A 23,968-nucleotide genomic window follows, 5' to 3' on the forward strand; every position below is an offset into this window, starting at 1 on the left:
AATTGTTCTGCTACTGTTCAGCGATTAACGTGGTGCAAAAAGAGGGCGAGGTTCACAGGCCAAAACAGCCCGAATATCTACGGAGTGTCTGATGAGCCGTGTAACGCTGGGCGGCAGAACATTCCAGACAGAAGGAGAGCTGCTGCTGCTGCCTGAGGCACGAGACAAGAAGGGACACGGCAACTGGTCATACCACACAAGGAAAGAGAAAGACGGCCTTCTCGACAAGACTGCTTGTCTGAGTAGGTCAGTGTAGCGAGTGTGAGAAGGGAAGAGGGGGGATGGGAGAAGGCCTGCAAGGCTGAGCAGACTGAGCTGTCACTACTGCTGTGAGAACATGCTAAGTTCAGGGTCTGGTCTTCACGACAGAAGAAACAAAGCTAAAATATGTGTCGAGAGATAATAGTTATACTTATCCTAAAACATTTTTAATTGCTTTTTTTACTATCCAAGCAATATAGCTTTATATTCGAAAGACAAATTGATCTCATATAAGGAGCAAGTGAAGTATAGCTGGTAGGGGTTTGGTTTAGTGGGAGTCTGCAGTGGAAGAAGGTGTCTGGGGATGAGCTAGAGGGGTAATGACTAATGTAGCACACCTGAGCCCTGTTTTCCCACATATATCCTCACTCTCTCTCTCTCTCACTCTCTCTCTCTCTCTCTCACTCTCTCTCTCTCTCACTCTCTCTCTCTCTCACTCTCTCTCTCTCTCTCTCACTCTCTCTCTCTCTCACTCTCTCTCTCTCTCTCACTCTCTCTCTCACTCTCTCTCTCACTCTCTCTCTCACTCTCTCTCTCACTCTCTCTCTCACTCTCTCTCTCACTCTCTCTCTCACTCTCTCTCTCTCTCACTCTCTCTCTCTCTCTCTCACTCTCTCTCTCTCTCACTCTCTCTCTCTCTCACTCTCTCTCTCTCTCTCTCACTCTCTCTCTCTCTCACTCTCACTCTCTCTCTCACTCTCTCTCTCACTCTCTCTCTCACTCTCTCTCTCACTCTCTCTCTCACTCTCTCTCTCACTCTCTCTCTCACTCTCTCTCTCACTCTCTCTCTCTCTCAGCAGTGATCTGTTTGCGTGCACGCATGTGTGTTTGCATGTGCCAGCCAGAAGAAGCAGCAATCTGAAAAGATGTAATCTCATTTGCTTTTCTTTCACTTTATGTTGCGGTCTAGTGTGCCAAGGGACACAAGCAATAATAATACTAATAAAAAGCTTGTGTAAGCTTATCCTTGGCCTGTTTCAGAACGATGTGTTGCAGACTTTGTTACTATAACAGAAAGAGGAGAGGGAAAGGGAAAAAAAAAGAAAAAAAAAAAAACTAAACCCATCATAACCCTGAGGGATACACACTACCTGTCTGCCATTCAAATAAATAAATATATAATGACACCATTCAGAAAGCAACACATGCTCATTTATTTTTTTTAGAAGCGAGGAAAAAAAAAAAAAAAAAAGAGAGGCTGGAGAACAACTGACTGCAGCAGCCAGACTAAACTGTTAGACATTCCACCACATTAATTAGTTTATTTATAAAAAAATGAATAAATACAATTATTCATTGGCAAATTGCTTTATAAAGGCAATAAAAATAAAAGGTTCTGTGGCCAGGGAAGCAAAATGTGCCATGACCTCGCTCAGACCAGCTTTCACCTATCATTATTGCCACACCAGCCAATCATGAACATGTATGCAGAAGAGGGTAGATCATGCCTTTACACTACCTTGTGGCACAGCAATACAAAAAGTTATGGTTGGTTGCCTTCACATCTTTTAGAGGAAGCACATGTAAGCCATCAATCTTTTTAATTATATGATGAAAAGACTTGATTGGTGGCAGATATGCAAATTGGAGAAAAAGAAACATGGGGAGTGGGTAACAACACCTACAGCTAGTATTCACGTTATAATTGTATAGCACAATACCACCTATTTACATAAGGGCGATACTTTCTAAATACACCCTTTAAAAAAACAAAAACAAACAAAAGTAAGGTCGTTAAGACGAGAGAGATAAAAGTTGTAGGTCAAGTTATCGCTCTGTCTTCACTTCCACTGAGCATCTGTCAGTATGAAACTTAAATGAAATAGCACTGTAGCAGAAAATCCAATATGGAATGGCCTGTCTCTCTCTCTCTCTCTCTCACACACACACACACACACACACACACACACACACACAAAACGCCAGTGCAGATGTCTAACCTGGACAACATCACTATCTGAGGCACTACATCAATCTTTAAAATAAAAAAAAAAAAAAAAAAAAAATCTCTCCATGGCCAGGGACAGAGAGAGAGAGAGAGAGGGGAAAAAAACCCAGAAAGAACAAAAACCAAATAGCTTTCAAATCGTTTTTTTAAGTTAAAGACTTATAGCCCAAACGGGAACAGGAATTTGCAAGCACTCATTTTTCTGCTACAGAGCAACAATACCCAAGCCAAAAGTGCATGCTAAATCTAGCTTTTCTTCTCTTCTCTTTCCTTTCCACCTGTTCTTTTTTTTAAACCATATATACACTGCATATTTTAAATCCCTCTCTAGGATCACAGACAAAGCTACTGTATATAAATATAATCAATTTCGCTTAGATTAAATGAACCTTTATTTAGTCTTCATTTAGAAAATATTTAGTTTTGTTTGCCAAAGAGCTGCTTGGTTCCGAGTCACCGGACAGGTCTGCTGACTCGCATCTTACATTCACTCACTTATGATTCATCTTACTGTTATCTGACAGAAGAGGAAGAAAAGATACATCCAGGAATTCTTGACTTCTCTAATTACTCTTGCCTTTATGTTGCTCAGTCACTGGTGCTTTCTGCCTGAAAAACAAATCTGCTTCTCATTACTACTGGCATTACCACCATTTTTTTGACATGCTGACATCAACACGCCAGCCACCATTCCCTCTTGGAAAAATACGTGTCAGCACATTTAGGGTCATTCCATCACCAACGGTTCAAGAAAAGTTTGCTCAGTGACCCTTTGGCAGGGCAAATGACTTGAGTCAACAGAACTATAAACTTCAGGGGTATTGTCTGGTATTCTGGCACAATCTTTCTTTTCTCCAAAATGTAACATGAGATTTCAACTTCTCATTAACTTAATATCTAATAACATACCCCTAGATGTCTACTGAACGAATGTAATGCATGACATGGATGCAAAGAACCACCCGAAGTGAAGATTTACACCCTGGTCATTTACCAGAAATAATACAGATCATTTGTATAGAATAGAACCTACTGAAAAAGTACGTTACAGTACACCTCCAAGCCAATCAGAATCAAGAATCCGGACAAGCTGTGATTGTATTAGGCCATATTAGGCAACTATACGCATCAGCTGCTGTCATTGCTCCCTCAATCTGGGATGATGTTACATCCCATTTCTAATAAATTAAATCACGGAAAAAGAATTTCAGCTCGTTTACACACGCTACCAAAAGAAATGAGCGTATCTTGACCATGTTATATGACGATAAACTCTTCTACTCTTTCACTCCCATCCGTTTATGCGGATGTCACACTCGCTCTTTGCCGATTGGCTGAAAGCTCTTGCCAACGGTCACACAAGCTTGTTGTATTTGTACATGATTTCTTTGACACAATTGAATAACTTTTGAAATCATGCTAGGAATTTTAAACTGAGAAAGATGTCAGGGGGTAAATACATCAACATGAGTATAAAATGTTACCCTTGAAACGCACACAGTTGTGCTCATTATAATTATATTGATCCCTTGTTTATTGTAGCAATGCTAAAATGCACTCATACAGCATATAACTAAACCCTCATTCATTTTTGACTGCATTACAATACAAACTCCTTTAGAAATCTTTCTTTCAGAGAGCTTCTTTCAGCCTAACTACCTCCCTGGTGGCTCCATCCTCAGCTTTCTCCTACCGATATATCCCATGTCCCTCCTCTGAACATGTCCGAACCATCTCAATCGTGCCTCCGCCATGAAAACTCTTGAACACAAGAAGTTTTTCCAAATGTCTTTTGGCACTTATGTTTTCACTGACTGACAGAAAGATGGTCCTCAGTGTGTCGGTCGTTCTCCCTCTCTCCAACGCTGTAATCAGCGGAAGTGTTGCACAGAAATGGAGACTGTTAGGGAAAAAGTCTGATATTTTTAGTTTTGACGTTTTTTGATGCGGAAATTTGAGCTTTGCTTTAACGGTTATTTCGGCGCTTTAACTCGAGCGTAGGTGGCGCATGCGTCAGTTTATTGAGTCAACAAATTATGTGAGAGGCCTTTCCTCACAGCACACGCACATAAATTTTATAACATGCAGATTACACGGTCATAACGTGTACATTTATATGGCCGCAGGTGGCGATCTCAGCAAAAATACTACTCGCAATTTAAAAAAAATTGTCAGCAGATACAACAATTTTAGTTGCAGTCTGGAGCCCCGATATACTAATTTGACATCTTTGCTGTAATGTAGGTGCACATTTGTTAAGAAAAAGATGACCAGGACCAGAAAACAGTGCAGGAATTAAGGTTGGATTTCAAGAGGTTGCGATTTCTACATGATTAGTGCAGTGTCTATCATTTGTGCCACTTAACGCTGTCTGGTCTGACTATTGTAGTAGGATAGAAAAATATCAATTGATAAATATTTACCAAAAACGTCTCTATCACCAAAATCCAAAAGCGTATTTTTGCATTAAAGCATTCGCTCACACATACATTGTCTCACATCGACAAAATGATCCATTTTTAATGAGAGCTGGTGACCACCCAGGACATAAGCAACCATTGGCAACAAAAAAGTGGGCATGTCCAGGAGCACAAAGTTCAGAAAAGTAAATTTTTTTTAATAAAAAAAAAAAAATTAATAAATGGAGCAGTTCAGCAACTACCAATGGCAGTGAACAACAAATAAAGGGCAAAAAAAAAGTTGCTAAATGCTAGCTGCTGATAAAGTTTTCTATGGCAACCAATACAATACCTTCATAGTGCAACCGATAACTTGTGAACTTGCTATAAAGCTGGAACTAGCAGCTAATAGAGTTGTACTGCAACACTCGGACACAGAGCCTCGGCTCCACTAAAAGATGAGGAACTCAAAGAGGGAGGCAGTTCTGTCGTGTGGTCTGGCCACAAAAAAAATCATTCGCATGATATGCAACAAAGCAAACATGAACAAATGCAGTTAGTTTGTCCCTATAATCTTTTCATAGATTTTCGAGAAATTATAATATTGTGCTATACATTTGATTATATCACAATAAAAAATATTTTGTCCATAGCGACAAGTTGATGAGGTTTAAGTCTATTGATTGTATATATAAAGTGATTCAGAAGAGGTCTGTAATTTCACAAAAGTAATGCAGGTCATGTGTCCTGAGATCTTGAGCAGAGGCCCATCTGTTCAGCACAAAGCCACAAACACACAACAGCTTCATGTGCCTGGATCAGCTTGTATAACTGACATGATGGCATCAGCCCTCTCTCTCTCGTGCTCTCTCTCACACACACACACACACACACACACACACACACACAAATAACCATATTTACTCAGTGTGTTGACATCTGTTTGTATGTGAGGCCTACAGCTGCAGCTCGAGTGTGTTTACATAATCAGACCTATTCTACCTTGATCATATGGTTCATTGTACACTTAAGTCACGCTGATGATCTGGTGTGTTTTTCCGAACAGCTTCTGTCTCAACCATTTCAACGTTGGCTTTCCAAAGCAAACAAACTTTTGCTATTTAGATGAAGAGAAATTGTAAGAATTATTTCATTTTTAAGAAAAATTCTTGGACATAAAACGCTAAAGAATCCACAGCGCTAGCGATAGCCGCTAACCAAGACGTGGCTAACGGCTAACGATAGCAAGGAAAAACCTGACAATTAGGTATTTCGAGGGAGTGAATGAATGAAGGATGGAAGGAATGAAGACATTTAATGTAGGCTGAAATAAGCAGAACAGTTAAGTAGATCATATCTCAATTAAATATGAAAATATTAAAATGTAAACACACACTTATACACATCTGGATTAATCAAACGGGGTCTAACAAACGTAAAACTAATTTCCATTTATTTATTTCATTATCCAATTTACTTTGTGCCAATTAAATGTATTACTCAATTTAATAATAACGTGTACTGCATCAATTTGATTTATTTTAATAAAATATTTTATATTATTTAACTAAGCAGGCATTTTATTTAAAATTGTTTCAAATGTAAACAGTTGTTCACAAATGTTAATAATAATATATATATATTTATGCATGTGTGTTTTTTGCAGTATAAGGTGGTAGCCTTTTGTGATGGATCCATGCACTCACACTGGGAGTCATGCGTTCAAATCCCAGCACAACCACGAGTCAGGAACTTAACCCACAACTGTCGGTAAGTCGCTTAAACTTGAAAAAAGTGTCAACCAAATAAGGTAAATGTAAATATCTTAATTTATAAAATATCCTGGAGCAGATTTATCTATGCTAATAATTTACCCCCCAAGAAAATCATGTTCAGACCATCAGGTGGCACCACACAGTATCAAAGCTGAAAAAAAATAAATAAATCACTGCTAGAGCACAAGTTTGACCAAAAGTCCAGCCCCATGGAGCAGCGTGTTCATCTAAACGAGTTATGCTGCTCCTGGTTAGAAGCCATTAGCTCCTAATACAGGGGAAAGTTGACTGTTGACTGGGAATTGACCAAGATATAATTAAGGAAAAATAGGGAAAAACAACCCTTTAAAATAAGATATTTATATATTACAGAGTTAAAACGATCACTCTTACATGATGCACACGCACCATAAATAAATACATAAACAATCCTGCAGCATGAATCCTGCACTTCCGTAATAAATTGTCGTTTAGATTCAAATAAAAGGTAAAGTGATACAGACTACAGCCATTAGCCTTAATAACGAGAAGAAATGAGCGATCCATCATCTGCTGTTCTACAGGGAGAAGCAAAAAAGCAACAAAATCGTTCATTAAACACATTCTCCAATAACACCTAATGTGCCATTGATTTTTTTTTTTGTTTGGCAGGTCACACTTAAATTCATATAAGAGGTCTGTATCTACAGGATAGCATCCTGCTAAACACACACACACACACACACACACACACACACACACACACACACACACACACACACACACACACACACACACACACACACACACACACACACTCCTATGACGTGCACACAGCCATTGGAAAGAAACCCGATAAATCCACTGTGTGCAGATTAAAGTAAACTCCTTATCCTTCAATTCTCAATGCCAGTAGTTCTCAGAAGGCAGCCACACACACACACACACACACACACACACACACACACACACACACACATATATATATAAGATTGAGGTCATTAATGCTCAGTTCCTGATGTCTGAGATAGCAGCAACTGAAGAATCTACACACAAGCAAGCACAAGCATACATGTGTAAACACACATACATGTAGACAGATGAGACGTGCTGGAATACATGACATGAAATCCACAAGAATGATGAAAAAAATTATCCACATGTACGCCCGGGCGATCAGTTGCCATGGCAACTCAAACCAGGGAATGCGTTATCCTATGAGGATCATGGGAGATTCTGAAGGCTTTGGGATCCTTGTGGTTTCACCCTGCTTGATTTATGATGAAGACAACGTAAATAAATGAGGATGCAATGTAACCGCATTATTTTTTGCACCACAAAAAAAAAGGTTTCTCTCTCTCTCTCGCTCAGATTCTGTTCTGGGAACTGCTACTCTCAGTTCATCCAAATGGTATCAGAAAATCTAGCTGCTTCGACACACACCGATGAGGAAACTGATCCCCAAATGTGTAACGTGAGCAACACTCACGGCGGGGGCACGACACCTCGGCATGTCATACGTCGTCCCTTTTCCGTGATCAAGTTCACCTAATCAGTCATTTAAGCGATTGCTAATGAGATCAGCAGATTTTAATCCAAGTACAAAACTTCAATGTTTATAGTATTATGTCAAATTGAGCAAAAAGCACTTGCTATTTATCTGAACACAAAGGCCTTTCACTAGTAATTCAGTTAGAATCGACATTGTGGTGAAATAATTGAAAACAGCAAACCGGTACAGTTGCCGTTTGACTGTTTTGTCCGATGCTGACGTGTCTAATCAGGCACCGGCATTATAACTGGCAAATTTATAAAATTTTAGGATAACCACAGATACGATATCCTATCCATACCTCCTCTGCTGAAATGAATCAAGCTTAAACAGATCGTATGTGTTGACACGCCGCATGACACTTTTATACGATATATTATTTTTTTCCCCTGATGTGCAACTGATACTTAATGAAACTGAAACGAACACAAGAAGGTGAGAGTTTAGGTTGGCTTGGTGCTAAAGGGAAACCAGGAGAAAGCACAGCTCACACTGTGCACTGGCAGGGAGTGTTTATATGCCGCTCTTTTCATATTGACACAAGGTCGCGTTCAAATGAGTCCTCTGCTTCTGCTGGATAGAAAAGCAGAAGAACCAGTCCATGCCACGGGGCCAAATGCAAATTTAATCTCCTGATTGTTTCTCTTCCCCAGTTGATTACCATCTCTCATGCCTTGACATAAAGGAGGAGGGGAAAAAAAAGAAAAAACACGAGTAAAAGAACAAGAAATTGCCCCGGACAGATTTTTGGGAAGGGGAGGAGTTGCATAACGCTTCATTGAAGTGAGCCAAGCCCTTTTCAACAGCCTAGTTCTCCATTATATTTCCTTTTTGTAGACTCACACACACACTCTTATAGGACTATGTTTCCATGGTAACTTTTCCATCCAGAAGCAACGGGGTGGTGTCTCCAGACATCTTCCAATCCACTCCATTCCATCTGCATGCGTTTGTAGCGTAGGGTTCGGCCTAATAAAAAGCAGTTCATTGAATGCAGTCAAATCCAGTGCTGCTGAGGAGCACGATGTAATGGTCTGAAGACAGCAGCTATTTTTTTTATTTTTATTTAATTGCTTGTTACGAGTCTCTGCGGACCTCTGGAGGATCTCGCAATAAAAATAAATTTTGATCCGGCTCCTCTGTAGTACGCCACTCACTATTCCATTGTGTATCGCATGCCCGGCGTTACGCACGTTCTGAAACCGTTAAATCCACAAATCCAAATCTGCTACGCAAAAAAAAAAAAAAAAGATAATGGAACAGTGCAAGTTGTCTTGGACAAACAGCACAGAATGACACGGGTATTGACACATACAGCTTATTTATCTATTAGATCTCACATATACACCTTCTGGGTGACGATTTCCTCACAATCACCATCATTAAAGCAAAAGTATGTACATCATTACAGTAAAAGAACTGAATATAACCATCTATCCATCTATCTATCTATATCCCAGAAGAACAGCACAGACTGGGACTTTGAAGTACACACGTGTCAATTCTTCAGAGAGAAACGTTACACAGTGAATTATCTGCTGTTTACTTGAATTTGGTGTGTGTGCTTAGAGAGACTCGAGCAGTGGTCCAGAATTCAGGCGTTGCAGCAGTAGACGTGAGCGGGTGGATAAGAATAGCATCCCAGTGGGAACTTCCTGTGTAGAGAGGACATCGGTCCTCCGAGCAGCACCCACATCCCATCTGGTCTGTGCAGCACATCGACAATCAAACTATTCACTCGACGAGTCTTGCTGGTCCAGGACTGGCAGAGCCACTGCATGCTGAATAGATATTATGCACTTTATTCACTGGAATCTGAATTTTATTATAAGGGGAAATTCATTCATAAATACAGACGATTGTGCAGAGAATAAGTCTAATTGAGAAGAGCGAATTCTGAACAGTGCGGAAAAAGCTTCAGGCTGACATCAGGCAATTGCTTTTCCTTGATCTGGGAGGAAAATAAAACAATGATCCGTCTGCGCTGATTATTCAATTCAACACAATAAAGAAGCATGCAAGTGCGTGTGCAGATGTGCATTTTGAAAACAGGTGGGGGTGTTGAGGGTGGGCTTTAGGGGTGTTTTTAAACTGTCCAACAGGATAAAAGGTTAATATGAAGAGCTACTGGAACAATGGTTTCATGTCTGCATGTGTGTGTGTGTGTGTGTGTGTGTGTGTGCGTGCATGCTCATCAAAGTGGCCCGGTTTCTCCGTTTGGTTCCTCCCTTATTAATTACACCGGAGTGACAACATGTAGCTCATATGATATCACAATCAGAGGATCAAGAATGTAAAGCAGACACAGAGACATAAACTGACCTGCCTCTAAACAAAACATTTTCCCATCTGAAGGTGTATGACACCATCGAACACGATGCAGGAAGCAGCATTAATTAATGATGTACTGTTAAATCATTTACTGTTAATCTAGTCACTGATTTACTCCGGGCATTCAGCCGTGGCAGGGTGCGGAGTGAGGAAGCATGTAACGTCCTGTGATGGTCATTGTGATTGCCACAATCACACAAATAAACTCCACCCACACCCACTCCCACTCAGACACACTCACATCCTGCTAGAGCGGATAAACAATAATCCAGTGCGGTCCGCTGGGAATACTCCGTTACACACATACACACAAGATCAAGCGGTGAGCGGATGAAACGCAGCATGTGACTCAACCCAGCAACTCACGCCTGACTTAATGAAGTGATCTCTTCTGCTGAATTATTCGCCCACCATAACCCAGACAAGTGTGCATTTCTTATAATGCAATAAGCAATAACGCAATAACGGGGGTTACGACAGCAGATTTCCTTCTCAAAAAGACATTTATGTATACAAGTAATTGACTGATCACAGTTTCTGTTCTTTTTAGTGCTGCAATACTTGATGATCAAATAGCCACAATGACATGACACTTCTAGTAAATCAGAGCTCACATGCTTATATTACAAGTATGAAATTTAACTTTTGTTTTATTTAAACAAAAAAAAAAACAAAACAAAAAACCGCAGAGACCTATAAATATCGCCAGATGATATGTAAGCCCGATGATGGTCTGCCAAAGCCTGTAATGCAGTCATTTGCAGTTCCTGCTCATTTGGGGGGGACTTTCAGCCCTCCATCTAATCTTTGTTAAATGGTGGGGGCAATTAGACATGGTGTAAGCCGAACCGGACCACTGAGATTTGTGCTGCCGCTGTTTAGAACAACCACAAGGAATGAACAGATTCTCTCATTCTTTGGTACACTTGTTATAGAAAAACCTGCAAAACCACTCCAAAAATGATTAGAAAACAAATCTACACTAAGCAAATATCCAAATCTTTGGGCTTTTCTGTTACTTTAAAACACTTCATACCCTTTTTATTCCAACTGGTGGGCAGGAAAGAAAGAATGGCCAGCTGAAAGTCTGAGACATGGTTTGTGCACATAGAACGTATAATTGTATCTGTACGAGTCAAAGTTAGACTTGAACTACTTTTTATTGAAGCTCACATTAACATAAGTCACCATTCCTTAAAGGAAAAAAACAAAACCAAATGCTTTCATGATTGCTGTGTCAGAACGCGCTCTCACTGAGGGCTGGAAAATTGTGGGTTTTGGTAAACATAGTTAGAGTAATCATAGTTTGAGCTACTTCTACAATTTGGCAATGGATTTATATGGCAAAAGAACAACAATGGCATGAAAGCAATAGCTTCAAATCTTACAATGAACTCAATAAGACTTTGAGAGCTGTGCAAAAATTATAATCAACAACAATCAGAATATACCAAACACATGGTATTATGGGTGTGTTTTAAATTAATATGAGCCGGTCAGTGCAGTTAAAATAGTGACAGTTATTATTTTTGTAAAGTATTAATTACATGTTGAAAGGGCGCAATCGCTGTTCATACATAAGCCCAATTGGCAGTCATAATATTACTATCAAATTAATATCGAATGCTCGCCTTTACCACACTGCTGCAGATTTCGAAAGCATGCTGTTTAACAAAGCGAAACATTACAGCAGATATGCTGACGTCCGTTTGAATTCCTCTTCTCTGTCTAACAGTCATTCTTTCTTTCACACCCTCTCCACTTTGGCAGCGCTTTGTAACAGAGGTAAGGCTGCTCCTTTACGCTTTCTGCCGCAGGAGAATCTTCAAGACAGACAATGTTGCACTTGTTTTGCCTTATTAAATCCGAGAAAGAAAAGAACAGAAGAATGGCTGATTATACGCGTTATAACAAGATCTAACTCGCCTCACAGACCTTTCACGACATTAAATGTAACTAGAAGCTGATTAAAAAAAGTATGACATGATGTTCTTTAATTTAAGGTTACATTTGATCAATCACAAGTGATGTGTTATAGGTAAAAGGTCAGGCCACATCACACCACTCAGTGATTATTTTTTCCAAAACAGCAGCCCCCTTTTTCAAATAAATGCAACTGAACAACTCTCCTGTGTTCCTTTTGAATAATTTAATACCAAAAATCAGCTGTGGAAAATAAATTATAGTCAGGACCCCTGTGCTAGATATCATTTCTGAAACAGTCATCCTATGCAATGCTTTATGACGGAACTCTCACAACATCAAGCCCTTTTCTCAACGAAATGTTCAGCGAGACAGAGTGCTGCAATGAAACTGAACAGAAGGATGGAAGCTGAACTCTCAGCACAGCTAAACTGGCCGTGCCGTGTTGGGTGGTAAAGCTCTGCTCAGGGCGCCATCCCAGATTTACCCAATTAAATATTCATCAATTATTAATTAAATATTCATTGCATGCATAAAAACTACTAATAAATAACATGTGCGCATGAAACATCAACCTCATTCCTAAACAGCTGGGTCCACACATGTACCAGCTCCAGGCCACAAAGCACAACACTGAGCTGTTTTTGGGGAAAATACCCAGCTGCAATTACCCTTTTTAGCAACATCTGTGCAGCTCCATATGAAGAAAAACCACAGACAGACAGGTAGACAGGGGAGGAGGCCAGTGTTCACATTCCACTACTAAACACTTTCCCTACTGATTGAACACAGAGATGTGTAATGCAGTGGAATTACCCAGTTTAGCAGCTCGCTCAGTCTTTTCTCTACAATATGCAAGAACCGCAAAACATCTAAGAAATCGACATAAACTTATCTGAAAGTCAAACCTGGATTGATATTAATTATAGTTAACTTTTATTTACAATGTGAAAAAAACCCTAAATAAATAAATAAATAAATAAAAATAAAAAGGGGATGTGGTGTAGGGCCACTGATCACATGACCATGCTCTTTCATGCAAAGACTACCAGTAGTCATCCACATTAAAACACAAAGTGTATGTTAATAAATAAACTAAAATTATAATGCTTAAAAATGAGCTTTAAAACATTAGAGATTGTGGAATATGGGCATTTTATCTGACTTTGAAGCTCTATATCTGCTACAAAGCTTTTTATTTATTTATTTATATTATTTTTTAGGATTTACGGTCAGGCACTTGATTTAATACCAGTTTTTACTTTTTAAGATATGGTAAAAGAAATCTCTATTTTAAGTGCAGTTCATTTTACACAGACATTTGTGTTAGTATTATGACTGAAATAAAAGGAGTCTACAAAAGTCATACATTTTCTTTATTTCAATTGTTTTCCAAACATTCTAGGGAGATCGATTCTTCTATAAACTGTGAAGCCAGTATCGTAAATCAGATTGACTGGAGTGTATATTATTACACGCCTAAGCATCGCTCCTCAAACAAACTATGGTGCAGTTCCAATAAGGAGGAACTTATGTAGCCCCATGCTGGCAGAGGCCCAAAGACATTACAATAAATAATTCCAATATAAAAAATAAAAAAAATCAATAATCCTTAACAGACATTTATATTGCATATTCAGGTATATTCACATTTCTGTTACATTTTTTCCCACATTGCATCTATATTTTGTCTTCATTATCCATTGACATTCAATTTTACTAAGGATCAGTTTCATGCTCTTCAAAAACACAAGTAAACATAACTGAATGGGGCTCTGGAATGATCACCAAATAAGCAAAGAACAAATCATAAATGGTGACTATAATGTGGTAAACTATAATGTGGGACATTTGGCAATGCTCAATGTTTAAGGGCTCTCCTGTTTGCTCGTTAGAGTACGTGACTTGGGCATGAATTCGGGAGATTTTATTTATATATATAAATATAGAGTAACAAAACAGAACTGAAGCACAATTACTTTCTTACTTCTTTTGCTAATTGACCAAGTTCCTCTCTCTTTCTAAACAAAGAGGAAAAGGAAAATCTCGGATCTTAAAAATAGTACGGCATGCTTTGTGTGAAAGTTACAGAAGCTACCTCTCTGTAAATAGTCCCCAAGTGCTGATGCCAAAAAAAAAAGCATTAATCTGTGCAGTGAGTGGAATGAGAATGCTAAAGACCCACGAGTGTAAGGGCTGGAGATCAAGCTGTGCGTTATATACACATATATGGAGTTTAACACCCTTCCTGCTTATGCTCTGGGCAAAAAAAAAAAAAAACCAACACAAAGTCTTTTTCTACTCTCCTTAACCCGTTTCTTTTTCACATACACACCAGAAAAAGAGCTGCCCGATTTCCCTTTCCTTCACTACCTCTCTAAAGCCCTTCTCGTTCCCTCGCACTCCCTCTACACTTCAGCAGCGCTCCGAGAAAATTGCGATATTGCAGGTTCCATCTAAAATAAACATACGGTTTCAGACTCCACCCGGCGTGATGATCCTGCTTCAGATTTAGCAGCGACATGCAGCACGACCACAAACTCACACTGGGGAAGTGGAGCAAAACCCTAAAGACTACTCGCTTCCATCAAGCTCTAAAATCAGGATCACTATCAGATGGAGAGCAGAAAAAGACCTCACGCAAAACCTTACACACTTCTGCACAAACCAAATCTCCGAGCATGCGGACGCACACACACGGGACAAACACACAGTAGCTGATTTGAACCTCATGGCGACTTCAAACTTTAGCCTGCCTAGTTAATGTCGCAGACACGGCAAAACAAAAGCGCATCTTTCCACCAGACGGTGCAGACAACTATTTGATCGTAACTTCACAAACAAAACTCGCTCATAATCTCACAATTTTACACACGGACATACAAGAAACAAACAATTACTGTTAATCGGTCTGAAACAGCATCAGTTACTAGCAGCGTAAGAAGGCGTGATTGTGAATGCGTAACCGCAGGTGTGGATTTTGAAGCAGAATAATTCTACTTCCTGCTCATTCATGCAACAGGCAACTTTTTTATTTTTTATTTAAATCATTCAGTTACCATGTCAACAGCTAACTGCAGCCAGTCCTTTCCAACATGCGCTGGTCAAGCAGGCAGCTCTCAATTCCCACCCCCCCCCCCCCCACACACACACACACACACACACACACACACACACACACACACACACACACACACACACACACACACACACACACACACACACACACACACACTGTGGACTCTTACCACCATCTGTTTTTATTTATCAGTTGTCAAAAATGAACACATTCTTGTCAATGTACGATTTTTAAACAGGATTACTTTAATGCAGCAACTTCTCAATTTTCCAACTTAAAACAAACTGTAATGCACTTAATAAAAAGAATTCAAAACAACAATCAAAGCAGTTTAATAAAATTATGCTCATGTCAACTGATATTTTTTATATTGGTGGTTTTAATGATGCATTCCTAAAACTCTGATCTTAGTAAAAAAAAAAAAAGAAATTCCTACAGTCACGAATGTGTAAAAATTCTGTTTATGCCTCGCAATATTTAACAACTGACCAATCGAAAATGTACTCTGGCACTAGGACTTAATCCAGCCCATTAAACCTCTGATGCTACAAACCCGTAGTTTGGCAAATTAGAGAGCAGGAAATGAAATATGAAAGCGCCACTCACTGAGATGTCGAATATCTCCTCGGAGTCATCCAGCATGCGCACCCTGATGGCTATTCGGCGGCCGGCGGACATGGCCGGCGGCTTCTGGCCCGATTCCAGCGTGCTGACGCCCAGAGACTCCGGGGCACCCAAACGCTGCCCTGCCGAGGACGTTGGCTCCTGTTCCACCATGGTCTTCCTCGTGCCCTCCACTGGCCTGGAAAATGAACACAGCATACACATCGCTTGTAAGAGAGCATAACCGTGAAGTTCATCTTGTAGCAATCGGAAAGCGAGATTGTACATTTACACTGGACACTGGAAATTCATTCGGCTCACTTTATCACGATAAACACACCGTGCTGCGCTATATATTGCTTGTCACACATTTGGTAGATCACTAAAAGGCCACAATATGCAAATGAGCTCGTTTCCAATCCACGGATACGTCTATCACGCACACGAGTCTACCTTATATCGCTTACCCATGTGATGTGAGTCTTCAAATAAATCATACGATACATCGTGCAGCCCTACTTTTAACTCAGCATTACAGATGTATAATGTACAGGATACACAGCAAGTGTAGTATTCGGCTGTAAAACTGGTGGCTCTAAAAAGCATATTTGGGTCCTTGTAAAAGAAAACTGATCGAATGAGGAAATATTTCCTGATGGGAGTGGCCTCATGCGGGATGACCCCCATGCTCCATCCACCCAGGGATTGTTTTGATTGGAAATAAAAATAATGGGAATGATCTTTTACGCCTTTCCCAGTCAGCAGATCTCAACCCAGCTGGGGGTGAGGGTGGGGTGGGGTTGCTTGGTGAGTGCCATCATCAAAAACGTCAATTGAGGAAAGACTGCAGATTGGTGTATATCCCTCCTGCAACACCCAAAACCATGGTCACCAAACTGTATCTTCTACAGAGCTAATTAAATAAGCATACTAATAAACCAGGGATATTCTTTGCATGCATTAGGTGTCCACTGACCCGTGCTACACGTTCTGTCAGTTCTTGCAGACTTCCCACAGTGGGTCCAAGATTTTTTTTTTTTTTTGTGGACTAAAATTTGAAGCATCAAACCAAAAGGTATGCAAAATGGTTAGATTTACAGATGATCACTTTAACCCTGGTATGCACACACCAGATGACCAATCAAAAATGCCCAACAAAAGAGTAGTATCCATTCTCGATAGTCAAGTTCTGCTGCACTCCAGAAAACAGGCTTCGGACGCACAATCACTTTAGATCGCATCGATACTATGAACATTAGGACCCAGAGGAGGCCGTGGATAATAAAGAATGAAGTGTTCCCTTTTCGAATAATGTATCCCTTAAGAGACAGCCATCAAATAAGCCACCATCTTCTGTGTGCTCTCAAATTACTACCAGCAAACAGAATTACATACAAGAAGATACACACATGATCGGTGACGACAGCTTGATCTTTGCAGGCTGATCTCTCCATAGGCCTCGGCAACTTTCACGCAGCACTAGAGCTCGAAGAGAAAAACCTCACCCTTGTTCCATTTTGCTGAAACTCAAAACCCCCCCTTCATAACATGACCTGGGTTTCCACAAAGGTAAGCCTTTGTGCGTGTTCGCGCGTGTGTGTGTGTGTGTGTGTGTGTGTGCACAAATGTGAACACACGTCGTAAGAAAAGGGTTTGACAAGCCCAAGGCTCTCTCACTGAGAGAATCTCTAAGCTGTTGCACTGAATCAAAGAGCTGTCCTCTCAAACCTCTGCTGCTTCTTTCCGATTCCGAGTCTGTTCCACTCTGTTTATCACACATTCCTGACCAGCGATGTCACCACAAAGCCTCCACTGGCTGGGGGGCATCTGAGACCGTGGGGGAGACAGCAGAGAGAAGAGAGACAGAGAAAGCGAGGAAGTGTGTGTGTGTGTGTGTGTGTGTGTATATATATATATATATATATATATATATATATATATATATATATACACACACACATACACACACACACACACACACACAATCTCATCATGATTCCTTATCAAGGACATGCAGTGAAATAACAATGATTCCTCTCCAGTGGGGCAGTTTCTCAAATCTCTGTGTTACAAATGCCTCCAAATGGAAATCGACACCAGTTCAGGGTCAACCAGCAGTGGACAATCTCAAAACCGTTCATTACGCTGAGACTTTATTGTTGCGGACACTTTGAGGCGTAGGGCCAGACTGACCCAACTAGAGAGCACAGAGGACAGAAACAAAGCACGATGTGTATTACTGACGATCCATTTCATTCTTGCAGATCTGAAGCTGGAAAACCGTGGAGTTGTTTAAAGATTTTTATAAAGTAACAAGCCATCACACGAGTCTGAAATGTTAGTTCTGGCTCCAAATGAAGAATTAAATCAGTGGCCTGTTGCATTACTCATTCACATCGTTTCTTTGGTTAAGCCTAATTAAGCCTCATGAATATCCAGCGTTCCATTATGAATATTCAGTCTCTCAATGCTGAATGGTAAATGAACAACCTAAACATATTAGAACAAGAATTAATGATCACCTCCACCTGGCCAGTTTCACCCAAACAGGTGTACAGGAAGAAGTGCTCATTAAGATCCACACACGGCAAGAAATTATTTCCAAACATCGAGGTGTTGTGTATTTTCTTAGTGTGGATGTGAACATGTTCCAACTAAGACAAACACACAGGATGGAAAACAGATGTGGAACGAAGCCATAAAAACAGTTCCAACAACAGTATTAAAGCTACATTGATTAGTTCTACTGTTCTGATCTAGTTCAGGTGAAAATATGGCCTGGGTATTTCATTTTAAACACCTTGACTTTACATTTTTTGAATTCTACAATAAAGACAGGGTTCTGTATATCAACCATTACTTAATACTAATCAACTTTGACGTTTGCATGGCAACTGCAGCGTCTCTGTTGCCAAGTTATGCGATGCTGGCGTGCTGCAGCACAACTGCTTTACTCCGCTCACATGCGCGATCTGTTGTTTGTCACTAGCAGACATGCTCTACAGAATTAATGATTCAATTCGGATATGTAGTATATTCGTTCCAATAACATGTTCCAGGCTTTAACGCTGATAGTCATTATCATATCAGCAAAGTTTTACTGTTCAGGTTAAGACTGACTGCTTGTCTCATCCCCCAAAATCTGACAACTCTCAACTTCCTACTTGCAACAAGAGAGTAAAAACTGGAGAGTTTGCATTTTGTGGGCTTTCTCCAAATTTGAATAGTATAATGCAACAGTTCTCTGTTCGTTTGAATAAATTTAAAGCAGTAGTCGTCCTCCATCACTGCGACCGATTTGGAAGTGAAAATGTAGATTGCTGCAAAAAACCACCCATTACAGCATGAGTGGTTTCTAACGGCCGGAAAAGCTGTGACCCCACTGCTGTCCCAGCTGGCTTTGAAGTTGTTTACAGAGAAAATTCCACATGAGACAGTAAGCGTGTGTGTGTGTGTGTGTGTGTGTGTGTGTGTGTGTGTGTAAGAGAGAGAGAGACTAAGGGAGAGGGTTTGTATGTGTATGTAATGTCCCCACACGGATATAAATATTGGATAGTTTTGACCTTGTGGGAACATTTGTCTCGTCCACATGAGAAGAAAATGCTTCACCCTTAAAAAACTAAGGTCCTACCAGGATTTTAAAACATTCAAAGAGCCAAAAGGTTTCCTTTTGGTTATGGAGTTAAAGATTAGCTGAAGGTAAAGGTTTGGGGTTATTAATGATTACATCAATGGAAGGACAGTAAGACAAGAGAGTGAGTGTGTGTGTGTGTGTGTGTGTGTGTGTGTGTGTGTGTGTGTGTGTGTGTGTGTGTTGGAGATTACCCTGGAACAGTAGGTCCTCTGTCCCTGCCCTATACAACCACCATGCCGAGTTAAACCCTCTCCTTCTCCCTCAGGATGTGAACACCAGAACCCCATTACCCCCTCATTCCATTAAGCAGGTTAGGGTGTGGCACAGTTTTACCCACGATCAAGTTTCCACAAAATCACCAAATTCATTCCAGAGGCCAACTGAAATCTTTTCATCATGTGGATCACATGGACATGTCCCACTGCACATATTACTCACGCTGCAGTGTATTAGTTAGTGTCAATAACTGCATGTAATCCTCCACTAATTGTGAGTAATTAACATGTAGAAGTGAGAGGAGTAGGATGACAGCTGACAGATCCACAGGGACAAAGATCAGATGTACAGCAGTGTGTTGGGAAACCTGGCACGAAGCTGTGGAGCTACTGGAAAACATGTGGCTTCGATTATAACCTGAGATCAACATCATGAGATCTTCTCCTACATATTCACTGTGTGTGTGTGTGTTCAGGCTTTTGTAGTAGCATGCGCACGCTAGCAACAGTTCGGGTTTATTGTAACCTCCTGCAAGACAAATCCGAGGCCAAACACAAAGCCAGGACACAGAAAATCCCGTTTTCGAAATGAAAAGTGAGAAGATGTCCGAGACCTTCTACACCTCCGACTTGATTTGGAATCTATTGCAGTGCTCAATGGAGACGTGGCTGATCATACTGATCCTGCTCCTCCAGCCTAACAGAGGAGGACAAAATGATCTCCTGTATAGCAATCCACATGTCTTCACAACTCCAATACATCCATTTCGACTCACATACCGAGCTGAATAAACCTTCCCCTGCTTCCATACACTCGACTAACCATTCATCTCCCTCATCCAAGTTTCACACCGCCGCCTGAGCTGAAGACAAGGAGCGCTACAGAGACAGAACTTACCCTGCTCACACACAGCACCGCGTCCACGTCGCCTTGTTTCCACACACCTGAAATGGAGTTCAATAGAATTAGTATCTATACGGGCTCCAAAGTCTGAGCTCGAACACCAGCCGAAACCGGTTCAGATGCGGTTGTTTGCGGAGCGGAGCGTCGTGGCGGTCGCCATGTCGGCCGGCTCCCCGTGCAGGCGGCAGTAGGAGGAGGAGGAGGAGGAGGAGGAGGATTGAGCAGGAGCGCCACCGCTCTACTACAATCAGCAAGCCGGCGACTGGAATTACAGCCGCCGCAGCCGGAGTTTATACCGCCACCTAAAGGCCACGGCGAGATTCCACGCTTCATTAAATTGCAGTTCTTTAAAAAAATAAAAATAAAAAATATAATAAAAATAAAAAAAAGATCCGATTTTGAGTTTTAAAGTTGTTATCATGGACATTATTAATGACTGCATTTCATTGGCTCTGCATATGTACCTTGCACAATGACAATAAAGTTGAATCTAATCTAATCTAATCTGCTTTAAACCAACCAAACCAGCCATAGACCAATGATAATTTATTATACATTTCTAATATCGTCATCCATCCATCAATTTTCTATACTTCTCACATACACAGGGACCCCCCAATATCCATTATAGGTCGCACTGGTACCCTTAGGGTTGCAAAATTCTAGGAATTTCCAAGACTAGAAACATTTCATGGAAATGAACAAGAATATATTGGAATTAATGGGGTCATTTTATTGAATTACCCCCCCCCCCCTCCCCTTTTTTTGTTGTTGTTGATTTTTTTTTTTTTTTTGTGATTGTTGGGTTGTTTATTTTTGGTTGTTGTATTGTCTTGTTTTATAGGCCATGCATGTTTTCAATCCAATAAATTGGATAAATACATTTACAAATTTGCAGGTTAGACTGTCATAGGGAATTTAAATGTAGTTGAAAAAAGATCTTGCACAATCATTTTGGGTTAAAACAACCAGAATGAATGCAATTTCAGTTGAATTTCTATCCTGTGCATTTATTAATCACATACACACAGCACACTTACTGCAGGGCCACTGGGGCTATAGCCCCTTGTATGCACTGTGCATTTCTCCATAACATAACACATCTTTTCTTGAATCCTGCACACAAACTATTGTAAAAAAAAAAAAAATAATAATAATAAAATAAAATAAAAAATGTCCATCTTGGCAATTATTTATATATATTATATAATGTTTAAAAAATATCACATGTTTAAAACTGTCTTGTGCTGTGTGTAAGCTAAAGTGCAACAAAATTATACTAACAATAAAATTAAGGTCAATAATGTCATTTTAAAATAAAAAATCAAACAACCAAATGTTAATATTTATGTTTGTATTTAATACTGTTTATATTCATTTCCCCAATTTTTTAAATTAATTTCCAAAAAAAATCCTATAAATTCCTGATAAGTTTTCAACTTGAAATATTTCCAAAATCCACCAGATTCTATGGAAAGTTTCTGGAAATTTACAGTAAATTTTCCACCCCTTTGCAACACTTGGTACACTAGAAGCAATTTGGTACCACCAAGCAGCCTATAATGCGAGTTTTCAAAATAGGGAGAGGTATCTTAGGGTTGGGACCAAAGTACCTGGAGTACCTGGAGAACATGCACAACATGCATCTCAGCATGCACAGGGCCGTGGTGTCCCTTCTGCAATTCTAAATTGGAGATCTCATTAGTTTTATATCTGTATTTGTTCACAAAGTATTGAGATTCGGATGGGGCAGAGATAAAGAGGGAGAGTTTCTTGACACACTTTCTGCTGCTGTGGTCAGTTCCCATGTGGACACTAAAAACAGTTTATGCACGAATTTCACCCACTGGATATTCTCATTTGGATACTGTAAACTTGTACCTAAGAACTGTTGTGTAATAATAAAAACCATTATGTGGGTATCACAGAACTGGTCATTTTAGTATTTTTATAGATTAAAACCTATTCACTGTGTACAGTTGTAGAAGGGTAATGATTTATAATCTCACTACCAGGTGTCACTCAGAAGAGGACGAGATCTCTTTTGATTTAGGTTCCTCAAAGATTGGGAAAATGAGGGTCAATTTAATGTGGTCATCATCACTTATTATAGTGTATATGTGTCCACTGGTATCCTAGATTTTTCATATGTTTTATATGATCCTGTGATGCTGGAATACACTGGTACTAGTAAGAGTTTACAAATGAAAGCTATTTTTAATGGCCTTTTTGTCCAAAAAAGTTTGGTGTAAAAATATGCATGTTATGTTTAATTAAGAGTTGTATTATATACGTTTTTATTCTTTCTAGCCTAACCAATCCATCAGGGTATTTGAGCCTATATCCATTTGTCTACATTCATCTATTGTCTTCAAAGTACAGATGCACTCACACAAACTTGAGCTGGAAATCAAATATGACCTTTGTGGGACAAGTTTACATTTCTAGCATTTGGCAGATGCCCTTTTCAAAAACAATTTACATTTATACAGCTGAGCAACTATGGGGTTAAGGGCCTCGCTCAGGGGCCCAGGAGTGGTATCTTGGTGAATCTGGGATTTTAACTCACAACCTTTTGATCCAAAGGCCTTAACCACTAAGCTACCATCTCACAGATATGCCACGTGTATAAACATGAGAGGGTACATGGCACTCCCTTAGCGCTAAAGCACTGTGAAGTATTTACAGCTATTTTTTTCTTATCTTCAGTGATTGCTTTATTTAGTAGATCAGGAGAAAATGATAGGAAAACATATTTCAGTCTTGTCATGTGTTCCTGGGATCGACTCTGGATGCGTCATGATCCTAAGAAAGATAAAGCTGATGAGTGAATAGTTAATTAAAGTTGCACCAGAAAGAGAACAATCATTTCCACACTACCTGGTTCTACATTTTTAGAATTAAGAATATAATATGTCTATGATTTTAAACAAAAACCTAAAATATGGATGATTTGCTCTCTGCCAGCCTTCCCAAAACTATTTTATTTTAGGATTGGGCCATCTTCTATTTATTTAACGAGCATGGGAAATTATCTTCGGTTGGTAGCTGGTTGCTACTTTTCTCTTAATTGTATTATTTATATGTAACATCATTGCAGCAAAATGCAATGTATTATTCATTATAAGAAGAAGCCTCATTGGACACAGTAGGTTCATAATATTCACAACATTCTATTTCTTTTTTCTTTGCACCTTCAACTATTATATACTTAGGCTTTAATTCAAAACCTTAAGTAATCTTGTATTCTCAAGAAACATACACAAGTAAAGCAAAGATATAGTTCAGATTTGATGTGATATAAGGGTTAGTCAAATAATGCAGCGGGTGAGAAAACACATTCAAGTTTTACTCTATGAACTATG

General features: G+C 39.7%; 1 protein-coding gene and 1 long non-coding RNA gene across 3 annotated transcripts in view; both read right to left on the bottom strand.

Annotated features, from left to right (window-relative positions):
• Window positions 1–20,848, bottom strand: part of LOC310723556 (FERM, ARHGEF and pleckstrin domain-containing protein 1) — a 43,999-nt gene extending 23,151 nt beyond the window's left edge. Inside the window, exons 1-2 of one of the 2 annotated variants that reach the window (XM_083536772.1) lie at window positions 20,598–20,848; window positions 15,854–16,049 (exon numbers count right to left, since the gene is read on the bottom strand). In XM_083536772.1, coding sequence (XP_083392898.1) covers window positions 15,854–16,024 — 171 coding nt within the window. In that variant the 5' untranslated portion in view covers window positions 16,025–16,049; window positions 20,598–20,848. The remainder of the gene's footprint in view (window positions 1–15,853; window positions 16,050–20,597) is intronic. The other variant, XM_083536773.1, reaches the window with a different exon arrangement.
• On the bottom strand, window positions 8,308–13,160 carry LOC310723569. Its single transcript, XR_014532721.1, has 2 exons — window positions 9,147–13,160; window positions 8,308–9,048 (listed from the first exon to the last, which is right to left on the bottom strand). It is a non-coding gene; the product is annotated as an uncharacterized lncRNA (long non-coding RNA).
• Window positions 20,849–23,968: the final 3,120 nt, after the last annotated feature.

The sequence above is a fragment of the Silurus aristotelis genome (assembly GCF_946808225.1).
Source record: "Silurus aristotelis genome assembly, chromosome: 3".
Taxonomy (NCBI): domain Eukaryota; kingdom Metazoa; phylum Chordata; class Actinopteri; order Siluriformes; family Siluridae; genus Silurus; species Silurus aristotelis.